Below are 20,326 nucleotides of genomic sequence, written 5' to 3' on the forward strand. Positions count from 1 at the left end.
TTTTTTTTTTTCTTGCATTTTTTGACAGCTATGGAAGATAAGTGGGAAGCATTGTATAATCTTCTGTCAGTGGGATCGTACCCATCAGGGTATGATAAGTCCAAAAGGCAGAACATTCGAAGATATGCACTCAAATTCAACTTAAAGGGTAGATATTTTAACTTTAAATTTCAATTATGTTTATTTTATTATTAATTTGTTGCCATCTTGATTTTCTTTTCCAACAATGCCAAATGTCCTTTAAGTCTACTTTTGTCATATAGTCGTGTTTTGTCTTTAATGTAGATGGAATGCTTTTTTATGGAGGGAAAAGAGTGATCAAAACCAAAGAGGAAGCCAGGATGCTCTTTGAAGAATTCCATTCCTCTCCCATTGGTGGGCACACAGGGATTGGTAAAACACGTGCTGCCATCTGTGCCAGATTTTACTGGCATGGCATGTCAGTTGACATTGAAAATTGGGTATGTGTTATTTATTTTATATAGTTATTTTAATATGTATATACAGGGTGGGCCATTTATATGGATACACCGTAATAACATGGGAATGGTTGGTGATATTAAAGTCCTGTTTGTGGCACATTAGTATATGTAAGGGGGCAAACTCCTCAAGATGGGTGGTGACCATGGTGGCCATTTAGAAGTCGGCCATCTTGGATACAGCTTTTGTTTTTTCAATAGGAAGAGGGCCATGTGACACATCAAACTTATTGGTAATGTCACAAGAAAAACAATGGTGTGCTTGGTTTCAACGTAACTTTATTCGTTTATGAGTTATTTACAAGTTTCTGACCACTTATAAAATGTGTTCAATGTGCTGCCCATTGTGTTGGATTGTCAATGCAACCCTGTTCTCCCACTCTTCACACACTGATAGCAACACCGCAGGAGAAATGCCAGCACAGGCATCCAGTATCCGTAGTTTCAGGTGCTGCACATCTCGTATCTTCACACCATAGACAATTGCCTTCAGATGACCCCAAAGATAAAAGTCTAAGGGGGTCAGATCGGGAGACCTTGGGGGCCATTCAACTGGCCCACGACGACCAATCCACTTTCCAGGAAACTGTTCATCTAGGAATGCTCGGACCTGGCACCCATAATGTGGTGGTGCACCATCTTGCTGGAAAAATACGATACGAGATGTGCAGCACCTGAAACTACGGATACTGGATGCCTGTGCTGGCATTTCTCCTGCGGTGTTGCTATCAGTGTGTGAAGAGCGGGAGAACAGGGTTGCATTGACAATCCAACACAATGGGCAGCACATTGAACACATTTTATAAGTGGTCAGAAACTTGTAAATAACTCATGAACGAATAAAGTTACGTTGAAACCAAGCACACCATTGTTTTTCTTGTGACATTACCAATAAGTTTGATGTGTCACATGGCCCTCTTCCTATTGAAAAAACAAAAGTTGTATCCAAGATGGCCGACTTCTAAAAGGCCACCATGGTCACCACCCATCTTGAGGAGTTTGCCCCCTTACATATACTAATGTGCCACAAACAGGACTTTAATATCACCAACCATTCCCATGTTATTACGGTGTATCCATATAAATGGCCCACCCTGTATAGGCCTATATGAAGAGTTCAGATGCAAAAGCCTCTAGGTGCCATCTGAAATTGTCTTCTAGAATGATCATTTTGATCAAGCTCGTATATTTAAGTTCAGTAATTTCACTTAATGCAGAGGTGGGTAGTAACGAAGTACATTTCTTCGTTACATTTACTTGAGTACTTTTTTAGAAAAATTGTACTTTTAAGAGTAGATTTGAACGTGGGTACTTTTTACTTTTACTCGAGTACATTTCTAATGAAAAAACTCGACTCGGAGTCGTAACAAGAAGATTTAAGCACATCAAGAGCGTTAGATGAAGTGGCAGTGGACCTACAGTACAGTCAAGTGAGAGCAAATCTTCAAATGCATCATATTTTTGCCAGCGATGAAGATCTTTATTAGTTGAACTTGAACATCTTCGTAAGCTGTCTGTGAATGAATGATTCCACAGGAGTCAGAACGATATTCGATTTCATTTCACTCAGGTAATACATTTTACAACCAAACAGATTATTACGCCACGATACTAGAAAGTATGACATTACCCGTTTTTTGGACATATACATTAATTTACATTAAATAAAGCTACCATTGTCCACAGTTTATGATGGCAGTCGATCTCCGAATGCGAATGAACTGACTCTGAATTTTAGGATTGTTTCTTATATGAGGATCCTTTTTCAAATACAAGGTCAATATTGATTTTCACTAACGACAAAACAACAAATTATCCGTGAATTTATATGGAACTAAGCTTTAGGAGCTTTCCATCGTTACTCTCCTCATGTTACGTTGCATTCGGAGATCGACTAAACGTAAACACGACTTCCCACCTGTATGTACGAACTTCCCACGAGGATTTGAACGCACCAAAAGAAAACCCCGAGCTCCCCACTCGTATTTACGACATTGTGGTGGCGTTCATGTGCGTTCAACTCGTAAATACGATCTTTACGAGATGACTTGAACACACCAGGTCCGGTAATATTATAATAAGATCCTCTACGTCAGAAGGAGAGCGAAATCTGATCGGCTTATTTTCTGACATGCTTGCAGAGAAAGGCTCACCAAAACTAAGTTACTGCGTTTCACTTTTCTGGGTTGGTAGAAGCAACAGGGACCCGATTATAACACTTAAACATGGGAAAAGTCAGATTTTCATGATACAAACAATTCAAAATGTTAAAGGGGACATTAGTAAACTCAAAATTGTAAATCAAATTGTTAATTTTTTTGTTCATGTTAGTTCACAGTACATTAAATAATGTTATAGTTATCAGGTATCTAGATTACTAGAATTTTTTTCATTGAAATGATGTGATGAAGTGATGCTGGAAAAAGCTCCTCCTCACTACTCTTCTTGTTACTTATATAACAAGAAGCACTGAAGGGCCAAAGATGTAAATAAATAAATAACATTCAATCAAATGCAGAGAGTTCACAAACGTTAAGTGTTCAGAACAGTCTTATCCTAAAAGATGACTGCAAATATGTGACCCTGGACCACAATGTAACGGTCACCAGCTGGAGTGCCCTTGAGAGCCACCAGAGGGCACTCCACATAAGACTATTATCACTCACAAACTACTGTGACGACATCTGCTGTTGGTTCTGTGAATTGCGGTTGGCACCTGAGCCCATTAATCACCTTGATTGCCAGTCTACTGGAAACACCTGTGTTCGTGCCTTGGATGCTGTTTAAGAGATCACCAATTGACCGGACAATTCATTCCTTGGTTTTGACGCTTTGGTTTTGGACTCTTTGGTTGTGTTGTATTTTGTTACTCTTTTCATTTTCACTTCAACACTACATTACATTTCAAACCTGCACCTTGCCTTACACACTGACCTTACTGATGAATACAGAAACATTATTTTCTTTAATTGTTTTTCATCTTATTATTTAGTGTTGCCTTATTTTGTAATTAAATAAACATTTCTTTGAGCTTATAATTTGGTTTTCGTGTGTCCCTTGTTTTTTGTTGCTTCCCTTGAGCCAAGGGTCGTAACAAATTGGGGGCTCGTCCTTATTTAGGTTATTTGATTGCGTTAAAGTTTTGTTTTCGTATAGTTTGATAATTGATTTATTAAAACAATTTTTTTTTTTTTTTGGACATGCGAAAATTTGTTTGTACCGAAGTCAATTAGTTCACCGTGTGAATTCACCAGTTGGTAAGTACATGTGCAATATTGTTTTTTTGAACGTGAGTTTTCTCTGATAGGTATAGCGGCATGTTTCTTTTGAGACGTGTCGGATTTGTTATTTTTCTGTAGTGTTGCGGTGAAAGTGGGTAGAAGTAATTATCTCGGGAGCACATCCGTGGTGTTGAAGGCGTCGCTGGTTTGACCAGTTGCGTTTTTCACCCAGCGGGCTACAGTGCATAAATACCCCCCACCGGTAATCGCATGAAGACTAGGGTTGAGTTAGGTAGAGGTATTCGAAAAGTAGGTAGAGGGAAAACTCTCGTTATTTGATTGCACTGTACTAATTCAATTATTCTGGTGATTTTTAGCATGGCTGATATTGATGCGTTTGTTAGTTCACCGTCGCATGAATTTTTGGACAGGTGTACTAAAGAGCAATTATTAAGTATTGCCGAACGTTATGAAATTGTGATTAAAGATAAAAGGCTCAAAGAAAATGTTAAAATAGCTTTGAAAATTGAGTTAATTGAAAAAGGTTTATTAGACATTGAGATGAAGGAATATGTACCAGTTGCATCTGAATTAAAAAGTAATTTGTCTTTTGAACAACAAAAAGAGCTGCTACTTTTACAGATGGATCACGAGAGGTTAAAACTGCGTTCTGAAGAGGGTAAAGTGGAATTAGAAAAGGCAAAATTGGATTTGGAATTTCTCAAGCTCAACCTGATGAAAGAAGGTAAGCTTTCTAGTTCTGGTCAGGAGCAGAGTGTGTTTTTTTCGATCACTTCTAATCTTAAACTTGTTCCCAAATTCAATGAGGAAGATCCTGATACTTTCTTTACTCTATTTGAACGCATGGCAGAATTAAGGAACTGGTCAGATGAGAATCGTGTTGCACTGCTGCAGTGTGTGTTAACTGGGAAAGCACAAGTAGCGTTCACTTCGTTGTCCGTTGATGATTGTAAAGATTATGGTACAGTTAAATCTCTCATTTTAAAGGCATATGAATGTGTACCCGAAGCATACAGACAGCACTTTCGATTGCAGAAAAAAGACGAGTTGCAAACAAACTTAGAATTTGTGCGTAATCTGAGAAAACACTTTAATCATTGGTGTAAGGCATTAGACATTAAAACATTGGAGGATTTAGTTCATTTGATGGTGTTGGAACAATTTAAAAATTCAGTTCCGAGCCGTATTGCTATGTTTATTAGTGAGCATAATGTTAAAACGCCAGAGGAAGCGGCTATGTTGGCCGATGATTTTGTACTGACGCACAAAACCACTTTTGTTGATTGGCATGCTCGTGATGTTCAGTATGTAAAGTCTCCGTCTACGTATAATCGTGTTTTCACAGGAAAATTTGATCCAAGCAAGATTTGCAATTACTGTCATGAGAAAGGACATTGGAAAGTAGATTGTCCGGTCCTTAAAAATAAATCCCAAAGTAATGCACAAAGTTCACAAGCTAAGCCTTCTGCTCTTGCAGCACCAGTCCTGTTGGCAGGGAGTGAAATCGTTGAAAGTCAAAAACTTGATGTTGATTTCTCTTCTTACTCACCTTTTATTACAGAAGGGCGTGTATCTCTGGTTGGAGAGAAAGAGGAAATTCCCGTTAAAATCTTGCGGGATACTGGCGCAATGGATTCATTTATTTTGGAATCAGTTTTGCCTTTTTCTTTGCAGTCTCATACTGGTGAGAGTGTTTTAATTCGTGGAATAGGACTGAATACTCTGTCTGTGCCTCTTCATAAGGTAAGGCTTCAGTCTGATTTGATTCAAGGTGAGGTTGTAGTGGGAGTACGACCAGCTTTGCCAGTTGAGGGGGTCCATATTATTTTGGGTAATGGACTGGTAGGTGAACGTGTTTGGGCTGATACTTCACTGTTTCCCATAGTGACCACTGCTAATAAAATTGAGACTGAACTGAGTGTTTTGTGCCAGGATTCATCATGTGTTGTGACTCGTGCAATGAAACGTGCCAATGATGAAGTGTGTGATCAAAAAGAGATTCAATCTGATAAAGGCTGTTCTAAGTTGTTTATGCCTGACTTGTCTGCTTTGTCTTTTCCTGTTTCTGCAGAGGATTTAGGAAAGGAACAGCGAACTGACTCCTCTTTGGATGAACTCTTCCAGAGTGCTGTTCTTCCAGTAGAGGAGTGTAATGTTGCCCGTGGATATTTCGTTCACAATGGAGTGTTGTTGAGAAAATGGAGTCCTCACAAAGATTTTGTTGGGGATCCTGTTTTTCAAGTAGTTGTTCCTACTAATTTTCGACAAATGATGATCGAAATTGCGCATGATCAATTAGGTCACCAGGGGGTGCGTAAGACTTACGATCGCCTGTTGCGATATTTTTTTTGGCCGCGTTTAAAACGAGATGTCTCTGCTTATATTAAGAGATGTAAAACCTGCCAGTTAACCGGTAAGCCGAATCAGGTATTGAAACCTGCTCCGTTGAAACCAATTCAGGCTACTGGTGAACCGTTCGAGCATCTTGTTGTTGATTGTGTAGGGCCACTTCCCCGTTCGAAGTCTGGTAGTAGTTATTTGTTTACTGTGATGTGTTTGAACACGCGTTTCCCTGCTGCATATCCACTACGTACAATTACATCTCGTTCTGTTGTGAAAGCTCTAACCCAGTTTATATCTGTCTTCGGAATTCCGAAAATTATCCAGAGTGATCAAGGTTCAAATCTTACTTCGCATCTCTTCCATCAAGTGTTAAAACAGCTGCACATTAAGCATAATCAATCTACTGCGTTTCATGCACAAAGTCAGGGTGCATTGGAGAGATTCCATCAGTCGTTAAAGTCACTTCTCCGTGCGTACTGTGTGCAGCTGGATAGAGATTGGGAAGAGGGTTTACCTTGGATGATGTTAGCCGCACGTGAAGTGGTGCAGGAAAGTATGGGTTTCAGCCCTAACGACTTGGTCTTTGGCCATAATGTTCGTGGACTGTTGTCCGTATTTCAGCAGGTTGGTAAAGCTGTAGAGCCTCCTAAAAACTTGGTGTCATATGTTTTGGGGTTTAAAAACAGACTCATCCAGGCTAGAGAACTAGCAAAATTAAGTCTCGAAAAACATCAGAAAAACATGAAACGATTGTATGATCGTACGGTTGAACGTCGAGTGTTTGTACCAGGTGATCAAGTTCTTGTCTTACGACCGATGGTATCTTCTCCTTTTGAAGCCAAATTTGATGGCCCATTTGTTGTAAAACGGAAATTGACTGATGAAAATTATGAAGTCTCAATGCCATTGCGGAAAAAGTCAGTTAAACGGTGCCATGTAAATCTATTAAAACCTTATTATGAAAAAGAAAATTCGACATCTTTGCATTTAGCACTTTCGGCCGTTTCCATCGGTGGGGGTAATGTGAGTTTGGTGGGTGAGGAGGAGGAGACCATTTCGCCCGATGATTGTGTTTTCCGGGGTCGTTTGAATAATTCTGAGTCATTGCACAACTTGGAGTTTACTCTCCGTCATTTATCTCCTGTAAGATGTCAGGAGTTATGTGATTTATTACGTAGTTTTCCTGAATTATTTGGTGACGCACCATCGCGTACTGATTGGGTTGAACATGATATCGATGTGGGGGACGCAAAGCCTATTAAGCAGCGTTTTTATCGTGTTGCGCCTGAGAAACGGGAATTGATGGAGAGGGAAATTAAGTATATGCAGGACCACAATATTGCAGTACCTTCATTTTCTGATTGGGCTTCCCCGTGTATTTTAGTTGGAAAGTCGGATGGTACTGTGAGATTTTGTACGGATTTTCGCAAAGTTAATGCTTTAACAAAACCAGACTGCTTCCCTCTGCCCCGCGTCGAAGACTGTGTGGACCAGGTTGGTTCAGCCAAGTTTGTCAGCAAGTTTGACTTGCTGAAGGGCTATTGGCAAGTGCCTTTAACCAAGAGAGCGCAAGAAATTTCATCTTTTGTCACTCCGTCAGGGTTACATTCGTATCAGGTCATGAGTTTTGGCCTGAGAAACGCTCCGGCGACTTTTCAACGCCTCATGAACCGAGTAATTTGTGGTCTTGAGGGTTGTGCCATCTATTTGGACGACTTGGTAGTTTTTAGTGACAGTTGGGAGTCTCATTTAAAACGTTTGCGTTCGGCGTTGAGACGTTTGGCTGATGCTCGACTTACAGTGAACTTGGCCAAATGCGAGTTTGCGAAGGCGACAGTGACATATCTCGGGAAGGTGGTGGGGAACGGTCAAGTGCGTCCGATACAGGCTAAAGTGCAGGCTGTTCAGAACTTTCCTTCACCAACAACAAAGAAAGAGCTTATGAGGTTTTTAGGGCTGGTCGGATACTATCGGTCTTTTTGTCGAAATTTCTCTACTGTGGTGGCACCGCTTACAGACTTGTTAAAGGGAAAGACAAAGTTTATCTGGTCTAACCCTTGTGAATTGGCTTTTGAGAATGTGAAATCTTTGCTGTGTTCAGCGCCCGTGCTTAGGGCTCCGTGCTTTGACAAACCTTTCACGTTGCACGTCGATGCCAGTAATGTGGGAGCTGGAGCTGTCCTGCAGCAGTCTAATGGGGACGGAGTATACCATCCAGTCAGTTTCTTTTCGCGGAAGTTTAACACATATCAATGTAATTATTCTGTTGTTGAGAAGGAAGCATTAGCCCTTATTTGGGCATTGCAGCATTTTGCGGTTTACCTCAGCTCGAGTGCACCTATTGTGATCTACACGGATCATAATCCATTAACTTTTTTGAATTCTTTGCAGTGTCCGAATCAGAGGTTGGTTCGGTGGTCCTTGTTCCTGCAATCCTTCTGTTTAGATATTCGACATATTCGAGGATCGGAAAATGTGGTAGCTGATGCGCTGTCACGCGCCCCAGATGCAGTTTAATCTACTGGATTTGATGTGTTATTCCTTTTTGGTGTCTTTGGGAGCTGTCTGTGGTTCTGAACTTGAGTGTATCCTATGACTGAATTTTGTTTTGTTACAGGGATCTTTGTGGGAGTCCCTGTCTTATGGGGAGGGGTGTGACGACATCTGCTGTTGGTTCTGTGAATTGCGGTTGGCACCTGAGCCCATTAATCACCTTGATTGCCAGTCTACTGGAAACACCTGTGTTCGTGCCTTGGATGCTGTTTAAGAGATCACCAATTGACCGGACAATTCATTCCTTGGTTTTGACGCTTTGGTTTTGGACTCTTTGGTTGTGTTGTATTTTGTTACTCTTTTCATTTTCACTTCAACACTACATTACATTTCAAACCTGCACCTTGCCTTACACACTGACCTTACTGATGAATACAGAAACATTATTTTCTTTAATTGTTTTTCATCTTATTATTTAGTGTTGCCTTATTTTGTAATTAAATAAACATTTCTTTGAGCTTATAATTTGGTTTTCGTGTGTCCCTTGTTTTTTGTTGCTTCCCTTGAGCCAAGGGTCGTAACACTACATTTCCCATAACTCACTGCCCGGACTCATCATCACTTATCATCACTGATCACATTCACCCAGCGGCGGTTTCTTCATTAGGGCGATCGGGCGACGCACCACCAAAGTGTGAAAGGGACTTTCAATCACTATCTCATTCAACCACAGAGTTACGCTAGCAGTCACTCACTGTTGTTCTGCCTCTGGATATAGTCCAATCAGCGCCGAGTCACGTTCTGTGGAGTACCGCCTCTTTTTGGGCGATTTCACTCTGGCTGAGAATCGCCCAGAGTCTTCCCATAGACTTACATTCAAAGATTTTTTTTTTCGAACTGCAGGCACTGCAATGCATTCTCTATGGGTTCCGGGAGGGCTCGCACTAACGTGCTTTCGTCATCATACGTAACCTTAACTTGTGCAGCGATTGGTGGAAACAAATACCTCTATCAGTACCTCTATAGGGATCTTCGCCGTGACGTCACGACGCGCTCTGGTTGGCAGAAGAAAAGTAATGGCCGCTTGCTGCGCAGCGCAAACACAGAAGAAAAATGGTTGTATCGTGCTGTGTGATCGGCAAGATTGGGTACTGTACTGTGTGTATCATCTGTGTACATACCCTTATATATTAAGGGCAAATTATTGTATTTTAATACATTTTTACGTGTCAACCAATGTTATATACAGGGCCTGAAGTTAACTTTTTTGACCACCAGCCACTGTGACTTTTTACCAGACAGTTTTTTTTTTGGCCTCATAAAAGGTGAAAAAAGGAATTGCACAAACATTTCTTCTTTAACTTGTAAGAATACACATTTAAGTTCTGTCAATTTATTAACGAGATCCATACAAGTAATAATAACTCTTAGAATACAGATATAGACCTAGTGCAGCTCGCATGTAAACAAATCACACGCAGCTGTGTTGATGGCTGGGAAGCTGTTAGTTACAGCGTTCAGGAACCGTTAAGCAGAACTAAATTAATATTGTTATTACTGGTAAAGTGACCGGGTAGGCTACCGGACATTTTCTCACCGGTTCCCAACACCTGTGCAACTGTCATTGTACTGTAGTTTATGTCAGCGTTGCATTATCGCATCTCATCTCACCAACAGTTTAATACTTAACTCACACATTCAAACGCAGTCAGAGAAGGGCCTCATCTTGCTCTCCGATCACATATACGTTCCGAAACACTCAAACTGCGCTGCTTTCACAGATGCTTTCTTTACTAATGTGCCGCCACATTTTTTAGCTGTAAATCCAACGAATTTGCTGACTTCGTTAGTCAAAGAACAACAAAAAATTCTCACTCAGGTGATATGGATCAGGCAGAGAACATGAACCCTGGTTATAAAAGCTTAATTATATCTCTTTTTAGCTTCTTCGGACAAAGAATTAACATTATGCTGACAAAACACAGGTAGACTGCTGCGACTTGTTGGTTCTTTCTGCCAACCAGTTCGCGGCCACGCCCATATCGTGACGTCACATTTGACTCCGGCGAACATCCCTATTAGTATTTATCCATAAGCTGAAGTGACATCCAATAATTTCCTCAGTGCATAACTTACATTTCACGGACATATTCTCCATCTGTAAATGTTAGAAAGTCCAGTTTGCTGTCATGAGTGGGCGAGCTTTCTGCAAGCTATAGCCTACTTCCGTGAACGAGCGCCGCCGCGTGCATGCGCGCCGAACAGACGGAGCGCAATAGAATAGGAGCGCAATTATTCTGACTAAAATATACATTAGCACTAAATTATAAATATATTTAGCTAAAACATTTGTTGTTGAATATTTGTTGTTGTTGGTGAACATAAATGTGCTAGAGAATTTCAAACCTACATGTGTATTTTTATGATATTAGCTTTTTTTTTTTTTTTTTTTGGTTTAGTAAATTTAACTACTTCTTTAAAAAACATTATTTTGTTTTTAGATTGTAATGTTGCAATGTTAGAATGTAATGTGATTTGACCCCTTTTTTGGATAGACTGCAGATAGACAGCAAGGTTACACTATGTTTGTTTTTATAACCTTCAATATAAACATTGTTTGTAGGACAATATCGATCAGGATATTAAATATTTTAAAAAAAAAATTAAATACAGGTTTTTTTTTATTCAAATAGAAAAATCATAATTAAATACTCAGATTATACCATACATCGCCATTTAGCCCAAAAATTCAGATTTATTTGGCAATTGGCTATTTCCCAACCCTACCGGCTGAAGTTTTAGCTAAACTTCAGGCTAATGATAGCTACATTATTATCACTGTTAAATTGTTATTTAACAATAAGCCTACATTCAGTCCTGAATTAAAAATTCAGTTTGTTGTGCCCCCCCAAAATTTTTTAGCACCAGCCGCCACTGCATTCACCTGTACCTCATTCACTGATTGCATTCACCTGTGTCTCATCATCCTGTTAGTCTCAGTCTATTTATACCATGTTCATTCATTCACTCACCGCGAAGTCTTGTTTAAGTGTTACACTGCATTTCTGAGCATTCTCCTGGTTTTCTTGTCTCTCGGTTTTGGATATCTTGCCCTGTTCCCTGGATTACTCTCTTGCCTCTGGTCCCTGCCTGTTTTGTTTGTTTGTTTCTTTGTTGGTTTGTTTGGACTGCCTACCTGTGTTTTGACCTTTTGCCTGTACACTGGATTACGCCTCTGGATTACCCACAATAAAGCTGCGTTTGGATCTTAACCCTCGTGTCTCGGAGCAGTTTCGTAACAGACAAAACCAGTCACATGGGTACATTTTTTTAAAATTGAGATGTATACATTATTTGAAATCTGATAAATAAGTTTTCCATTGATGTTCGGTTTGTTAGAATAGGACAATATTTGGTCGAGATACAACTAGCCTATTGAAAATCTGGAATCTGAGGATGCAATAAAATCGAAACATTGAGAAAATCTCCTTTAAAGTTGTCCACTTATGTTCGCGATTGTGCTGCATTCACTCACAAAAATAAATGTTTTATATATTTACAGTAGTACATTTTTCAAAATATCTTCATGGAACATGATCTTTACTTAATATCCTAATGATTTTTGGCATAAAAGAAAAATCTATAATTTTGACCCATACAATGTATTGTTGGCTATTGCCACAAATATACCCGTGCGACTTATGACTGGATTTGTGGTCCAGGGTCACATATATTCATATCACTATTAAACGAACACTGAATGTCAAGCAATTTTCCGTGCGCCGGAACGTGTTTATAGCTTGTGAGATCTTGACTGACAGTTGCACAAGGCCCGAGAGGAAGTGAGGAGGTCACATGACTCACGGGAACAGCTGTGGCCACACGTCACAACACTGTCGACACCGAGACCACAGCACAAAATCATCTTCGCATTCTCTTCATCACATATTCTTCTCATTATCTAATCTTATAATCAATGCAACGATAAATATTCACATGTCCATAAAATAAAGAGTGGATGCTATCAGACATGACAAAAGTATCTTGAAAGTACTAGAGTCGTCTGTATTTTCAAAGCTTCAAGTGAGGAATGGACCAAAATATAAATGTGTATTAACATGATTCCATAAACAATTATTATTTTAAAGTGTCATTGTTACATCTGTTACACAATGACAGTAAATTATGCATAATTACATGCAACTAAACTTAAACCAACCCCTAACCCGATAGTAAGTACATTTTAATTATTATTACTAAGTACTTAAATGTATAATTACACTGTAGGACACCTTAAAATAAAGTGTAACCCAAATGACAGCATCATCAACTCTTCAATCATATTGCATGTTTTTATTTAAATCACTTTATCTCATGTTTCCTTTGGTTTGTCGGTATTGGAAGATCTGTCATTATAGTAGAATTTGGGTTACACTTTATTTTAAGGTGTCTTTGTTACACTGTAATTATACATGTATGTACTGACTAATATTAATTAGCATCATGTACTTACTATAGTGTTAGGAATAGGGTTTAGTTTAAAGTCCCCCTGTAATCAATGATTTTATCCCTTAAAACTCATTCTTCATGCCTTAAAATATCTCCAATGTAACTCGACACCCTTGCCTCATTTAGTATGCGCAGTTCTATGAATATGCAAATGAGCCCCGCCTCCACTCACTCACTCAGCTCAGAGATCCACTGGTTGACGATCACACGTTGATCTGATTGGTTACAAGGTAGTTTGTGACGTCAGAAACACCAGTGATTTCAAAGCGTGTTTTTGAGACTGTCTTTGGTTCAATCCTCAATGCAACTGAACGACACGTTCACACTCTGTGCCGAGAGCATGTTTGAAAAGTTACAGGAATTAAAATGTGCCTTTTCTAAATGTATGTTTTGTGGACTGACTCAACACAGATCTGCATTCCTGTATTCTCCAGCGCTTCCTCGAATCCTGATCAATGTGGCACGGATCGCTGAGTGATGATGTCAGCTGAGGGGGTGTGTGTGGTCTATTCACAGCTCTGTGTGTGTGTGTGTGTGTGTGTGGCACTGCACTTGTGCTCAGTCTGTCTTTAGCAGTCTTACTCCCGGCTCGAGAGGATCTCAGACTCTGATCTCTTCTGAAGACCTTCTAGTGTGTGTTGTGTTGTGGATCAGGACTCGTCCAGGACTGTCATGTCCGTCGGGAACGCACACCGGAGGAGCTCGGATCGACCCCTGCTCCTGTCCCTGCTCCTGCTTTCCCTCGGCTCGGGGATCTCAGCGTTTAACCTGGACACGAGCACCGTCCTCATCAAGGAGGGGGAGCCGGGAAGCTTCTTCGGCTTCTCGCTTGCTTTACACCAGCAGATCACACCTGAACCCCACAGCTGGTGAGTCCCACACACGGGAAGATAGGACTCCATGACTCAGGACAAATATCGGAACATTTTCAAGTCAAGATACATTTACTTGAGAAGTAAAATCACTGAAGATATTAAGTTTCGCTTCATGAAAAATGCGTCATATGGAAGTGAGTTTAATTTTGTGCTTAAAACAAGAACAAATGGTAACACTTTATTTTACAGTGTCATTGTTACATATAGTAATAACAGTAAATTATGCGTAATTACATGCAACTAACCCTCAACCAAACCCTAATCCTACCCTAACCCTATAGTAAGCACATGTTGTTAAATAATATTACTCAGTACTTAAATATGTAATTACACTGTAACAATGACACCTTAAAATAAAGTGTAACCGAACAAATATCTGCCAATGGGGTCTGAAAAATAAACTTTAAATTAAGATGATTTGGTTACACTTTATTTGTTACACTGTAATTACACATGTAAGTAATATTAAGTAACTACGTGTACTTACTATAGGGTTATGATTTGGTTTGGTTTAGTTGCATGTAATAATGCATAATTTATAGTTATTACTATAGTAACTACATGACGTAACACGGTAAAATAAAGTGTTACCTATTATTCTTCTGACCTTACTAGCACATATTTGTTCTTGCTTTAAGCATAAACTCTTTCAGTGAACAAGACTTAATATCTTCAGTCATTTTTCTTCTTCAGTAAATGTATCTTGATTTAAGGATGTTTAGATATTTGTGCTGCAAAAATATTAAGAACATCATTTTTTTGTTGTGCATGTCCTGCACTATTGATTCAGCTCATGTAGACGGCAAAAGATCTGTCTGTTTAATAGTGTGTGTGTGTCATGCTGAATGACTCTGCGATCAGAGACGGATCTGTTAATATTCAGGATGATGTTCAGTCAGTGACACAGCAGATATGATCGAACACACACTGTTAAAGCTGGACGCTGTCAGACATACAGTGTGTGTGTGTGTGTAAGATGAGTTACAGTGAGAAGCATTACGCTGTGATGACCTCACTGCTTATTATCAACTATTATTAGAAGCCAGCATCACTGTTATTGTTGCTCACTAAGTATTAAAGACATAAACGAATCCTCTCATCATGTGATCAGTTTCACCAGAAAACAGATGAAAAGAGAGAAGAGACCAGAATCTGGAGACTTTTACTTGATAAAAATCACTCTTGTGATTCATTTTACTAATGTGGAGTATATGAATGGTTACTGTAATTTGATAGTCCACTTTAGACATTCTACTAACTATAAGTAACTACATGTCATCTAACTCTCATTAGAGTATTAGTAGACTGTTAGGTTCGGGTTCGGGTTAGTAGAGTAAGTTGTAAAATTACTTATAGTCAGTAAACTGTCTAAAGTGAACTTTCGAAGTGTTTCCAAATTAAATGCATGCATATTTCTTCGCTTTTATAGTTCTAGTCAAGTCAAGTCATCTTCATTTATATAGCGCTTTTAACAATGTAGATTGTTTCAAAGCAGCTTTACAGAGATAAACGTATAATTTAAGGTAACAGAGATTGGCTTAGCTTTATAGCAGTTCTGTCACATTGTGAAGAACGAGTGTTCTCTACGTCACATGATCACAGCTTTATTCAGGATCATCCTCTCAGAGGAATCAGCTCTACCTTTCAATCAACATGAATGTGCATTGATTTGAATGGAAATCAGGAGAAGAGCATGTAGAGTCTGTAATGATGCATAATACTGTCGGTCAGGATGGTCGACTACTAACCCAACGGCGACTGGTCACTCTCTGTGAGGTCGACTAGTAACCCAAGGACGACTGGTCACTCTGTGAGGTCGACTAGTAACCCAAGGACGACTGGTCACTCTGTGAGGTCGACTAGTAACCCAAGGACGACTGGTCACTCTGTGAGGTCGACTAGTAACCCAACGGCGACTGGTCACTCTGTGAGGTCGACTAGTAACCCAACGGCGACTGGTCACTCTGTGAGGTCGACTAGTAACCCAACGGCGACTGGTCACTCTGTGAGGTCGACTAGTAACCCAACGGCGACTGGTCACTCTCTGTGAGGTCGACTAGTAACCCAACGGCGACTGGTCACTCTGTGAGGTCGACTAGTAACCCAACGGCGACTGGTCACTCTCTGTGAGGTCGACTAGTAACCCAACAGCGACTGGTCACTCTGTGAGGTCGACTAGTAACCCAACGACGACTGGTCACTCTGTGAGGTCGACTAGTAACCCAACGGCGACTGGTCACTAGTAACCCAACGGCGACTGGTCACTCTCTGTGAGGTCGACTAGTAACCCAACGGCGACTGGTCACTAGTAACCCAACGGCGACTGGTCACTCTCTGTGAGGTCGACTAGTAACCCAACGGCGACTGGTCACTCTGTGAGGTCGACTAGTAACCCAACAGCGACTGGTCACAGCGACTGGTCACTCTGTGAGGTCGACTAGTAACCCAACGACGACTGGTCACTCTGTGAGGTCGACTAGTAACCCAACAGCGACTGGTCACTCTGTGAGGTCGATTAGTAACCCAACGACGACTGGTCACTCTCTGTGAGGTCGACTAGTAACCCAACGGCGACTGGTCACTAGTAACCCAACGGCGACTGGTCACTCTCTGTGAGGTCGACTAGTAACCCAACGGCGACTGGTCACTCTGTGAGGTCGACTAGTAACCCAACAGCGACTGGTCACAGCGACTGGTCACTCTGTGAGGTCGACTAGTAACCCAATGACGACTGGTCACTCTGTGAGGTCGACTAGTAACCCAATAGCGACTGGTCACTCTGTGAGGTCGATTAGTAACCCAACGGCGACTGGTCACTCTGTTACCCCTTTTCCACCAAGGCAGTGCTGGTGCCGGTTCGGAGCCGGTGCCTACTCGCGAACCAGTTCTTTGTGTTTCGACAGCCAAAGAACCGGTTCTCGGCCAGGAAAATTGGTTCCAAAGCGGCACCACCTCTTTGCTGGACTAGAACCGTTCTTTTACCACGTCATGCTTACGTCGGGGGCTGGGGGCGGGGTTATTGTCGAACTTCTTCTCAAACGTAACCTCCATCTATAGTAATCCAGACGAGCAGCACAAATGTGTTCTAAACTTCTTCTTCTGACCCCAATATAGGATCGCAAAGCCAGGAGAAACATTTGCAGAAAGACGATGTAGTCCGCCATTGTAATTGTTATGCTTTAATTTGGCGCAAGCGTTTCTAGGAAAGCTAAGACGTAGCCTATGGCAACGTACACAGTGACGTAACGACGTCGTTCGCTGGGCTCTCCAGTCAGTGGAAAAACAAACAGGCTCTGAGAAGGTTCGCAAGTTGAACCAACTTTGAACCAGCACCAGTTCCGAACCAGTTCTTTTTTGGTGGAAAAGGGGTATGTGAGGTCGACTAGTAACCCAACGGCGACTGGTCACTCTGTGAGGTCGACTAGTAACCCAACGGCGACTGGTCACTCTGTGAGGTCGACTAGTAACCCAACGGCGACTGGTCACTCTGTGAGGTCGACTAGTAACCCAACAGCGACTGGTCACTCTGTGAGGTCGACTAGTAACCCAACGGCGACTGGTCACTCTGTGAGGTCGACTAGTAACCCAACGGCGACTGGTCACTCTGTGAGGTCGACTAGTAACCCAAGGACGACTGGTCACTCTGTGAGGTCGACTAGTAACCCAAGGATGACTGGTCACTCTGTGAGGTCGACTAGTAACCCAACGGCGACTGGTCACTCTGTGAGGTCGACTAGTAACCCAACGGCGACTGGTCACTCTCTGTGAGGTCGACTAGTAACCCAACAGCGACTGGTCACTCTGTGAGGTCGACTAGTAACCCAAGGACGACTGGTCACTCTGTGAGGTCGACTAGTAACCCAAGGATGACTGGTCACTCTGTGAGGTCGACTAGTAACCCAACGGCGACTGGTCACTCTGTGAGGTCGACTAGTAACCCAACGGCGACTGGTCACTCTCTGTGAGGTCGACTAGTAACCCAACAGCGACTGGTCACTCTGTGAGGTCGACTAGTAACCCAACGGCGACTGGTCACTCTGTGAGGTCGACTAGTAACCCAACGACGACTGGTCACTCTGTGAGGTCGACTAGTAACCCAACGGCGACTGGTCACTAGTAACCCAACGGCGACTGGTCACTCTCTGTGAGGTCGACTAGTAACCCAACAGCGACTGGTCACTCTCTGTGAGGTCGACTAGTAACCCAACGGCGACTGGTCACTCTGTGAGGTCGACTAGTAACCCAACAGCGACTGGTCACAGCGACTGGTCACTCTGTGAGGTCGACTAGTAACCCAACGACGACTGGTCACTCTGTGAGGTCGACTAGTAACCCAACAGCGACTGGTCACTCTGTGAGGTCGATTAGTAACCCAACGGCGACTGGTCACTCTGTTACCCCTTTTCCACCAAGGCAGTGCTGGTGCCGGTTCGGAGCCGGTGCCTACTCGCAAACCAGTTCTTTGTGTTTCGACAGCCAAAGAACCGGTTCTCGGCCAGGAAAATTGGTTCCAAAGCGGCACCACCTCTTTGCTGGACTAGAACCGTTCTTTTACCACGTCATGCTTACGTCGGGGGCTGGGGGCGGGGTTATTGTCGAACTTCTTCTCAAACGTAACCTCCATCTATAGTAATCCAGACGAGCAGCACAAATGTGTTCTAAACTTCTTCTTCTGACCCCAATATAGGATCGCAAAGCCAGGAGAAACATTTGCAGAAAGACGATGTAGTCCGCCATTGTAATTGTTATGCTTGAATTTGGCGCAAGCGTTTCTAGAAAAGCTAAGACGTAGCCTATGGCAACGTACACAGTGACGTAACGACGTCGTTCGCTGGGCTCTCCAGTCAGTGGAAAAACAAACAGGCTCTGAGAAGGTTCGCAAGTTGAACCAACTTTGAACCAGCACCAGTTCCGAACCAGTTCTTTTTTGGTGGAAAAGGGGTATGTGAGGTCGACTAGTAACCCAACGGCGACTGGTCACTCTGTGAGGTCGACTAGTAACCCAACGGCGACTGGTCACTCTGTGAGGTCGACTAGTAACCCAACGGCGACTGGTCACTCTGTGAGGTCGACTAGTGACCCAACGGCGACTGGTCACTCTGTGAGGTCGACTAGTAACCCAACGGCGACTGGTCACTCTGTGAGGTCGACTAGTGAGTTAAAGGGAGTTGATGTGCCAGTCTCAGACCGTTGGCTGAGCGTCTGATGCACAAGACACACAACATGGAAACTAGTGGATTTCCAGGAGACGTGTGTGTGTCTCTTTTTCTTCAACGGTCCACCTGGACAGTGGGCACAACTGGAGTCACATGTGCAAAACTCTAACTACAGTCTGCACAGCAGCAGCTCATGTGGACCAAACTCTAGTTCGTTTTTCATTGCTTGAACACAGTTTTCAAAACTCTACACACTTATCCCATGACTTTAACCACAACCTGCACAACACTGGATTTACAGCACTTTGTTCAAATGCTAACACACTGCTGTCAAAACTGTGAACCACACATTCAAAACAGAAGAGATTTCAGCCTTGTGCCTTTCACACACTGCTGATTGCAATTTCAGCTGAAAGGCTAAGCAGGTGTCTTGTTTTAGACTTGTTAGTGAACACACACACACACACACATATATATATATATAGATATAGATAGAGCTCAGAAAGACTAATTTTGGAAATGGAACAAGGAAGACGGGTTTTGATGGGAACTGATGTTGATGAAAACCCGTGGCCTGATGCTAGAGAGAGGCAGGATTAGCCCCTCAATTATTTGTTCGAATTACAGTATGTACAGTATGTACAGTATGTTTCTCATTACTGTAATTCCGTAAATTACTACAGACTATTGAAGCAAACTGCTAATTTTCATTTACCTTAAAGAATTGTTATGTTCTAAAAATTTAAATAAATCATGTGAAAGAATGTCACTTCTTTTCTTTGAAGAAAATATTACTTTGTATGAAGTCACTGAAATTGTTCAAACTGTAAAGATGAAAAGTTAGTATTTTCTGTATTGGTGTTTGATGCTAGTGTTTTTACTCTCAGTGTGTTCTGAGTGACAGTGTGTGTTATCTCAGTGAGGGTTGTGCCAGTGTTTGGCTGTGTGTTAGTGTTAAGAGTTGTGTTGCTTGGAGTGAGTTTTGCAGGTGATGTGAACTGTTGAGCTCAGGTGACTGCTGCTGTGCAGACTGTTGTTAGAGTTTTGCACATGTAGCTCCAGTTGTGCTCACGGTCGTTTAGCAATCGGAAAAAACTGTAAGATGTCAAGTTAAAATAGACTTGTTTGATGTGATTAAACAGAGCTTCATCATTCACACATTCCTTTCCTTCTCTCTTTCTCGCTCCTAAAATGATGTGTAAATGTATTTCTGTAGCTCGTGTCCATCA

General features: G+C 41.7%; 1 protein-coding gene across 2 annotated transcripts in view; it reads left to right on the forward strand.

The window, feature by feature from the left end:
• The first annotated feature begins 13,354 nt into the window (after positions 1-13,354).
• The window catches only part of itga7 (integrin, alpha 7), a 46,006-nt gene continuing 39,034 nt past the window's right edge, over positions 13,355-20,326 (forward strand). Inside the window, exon 1 of one of the 2 annotated variants that reach the window (XM_084394659.1) lies at positions 13,355-13,935. In XM_084394659.1, the coding sequence (XP_084250785.1) occupies positions 13,739-13,935 (197 nt within the window). In that variant the 5' untranslated portion in view covers positions 13,355-13,738. The remainder of the gene's footprint in view (positions 13,936-20,326) is intronic. The other variant, XM_084394658.1, reaches the window with a different exon arrangement.

Source organism: Rutilus rutilus, assembly GCF_951802725.1.
Source record: "Rutilus rutilus genome assembly, chromosome: 22".
Lineage (NCBI taxonomy): Eukaryota > Metazoa > Chordata > Actinopteri > Cypriniformes > Leuciscidae > Rutilus > Rutilus rutilus.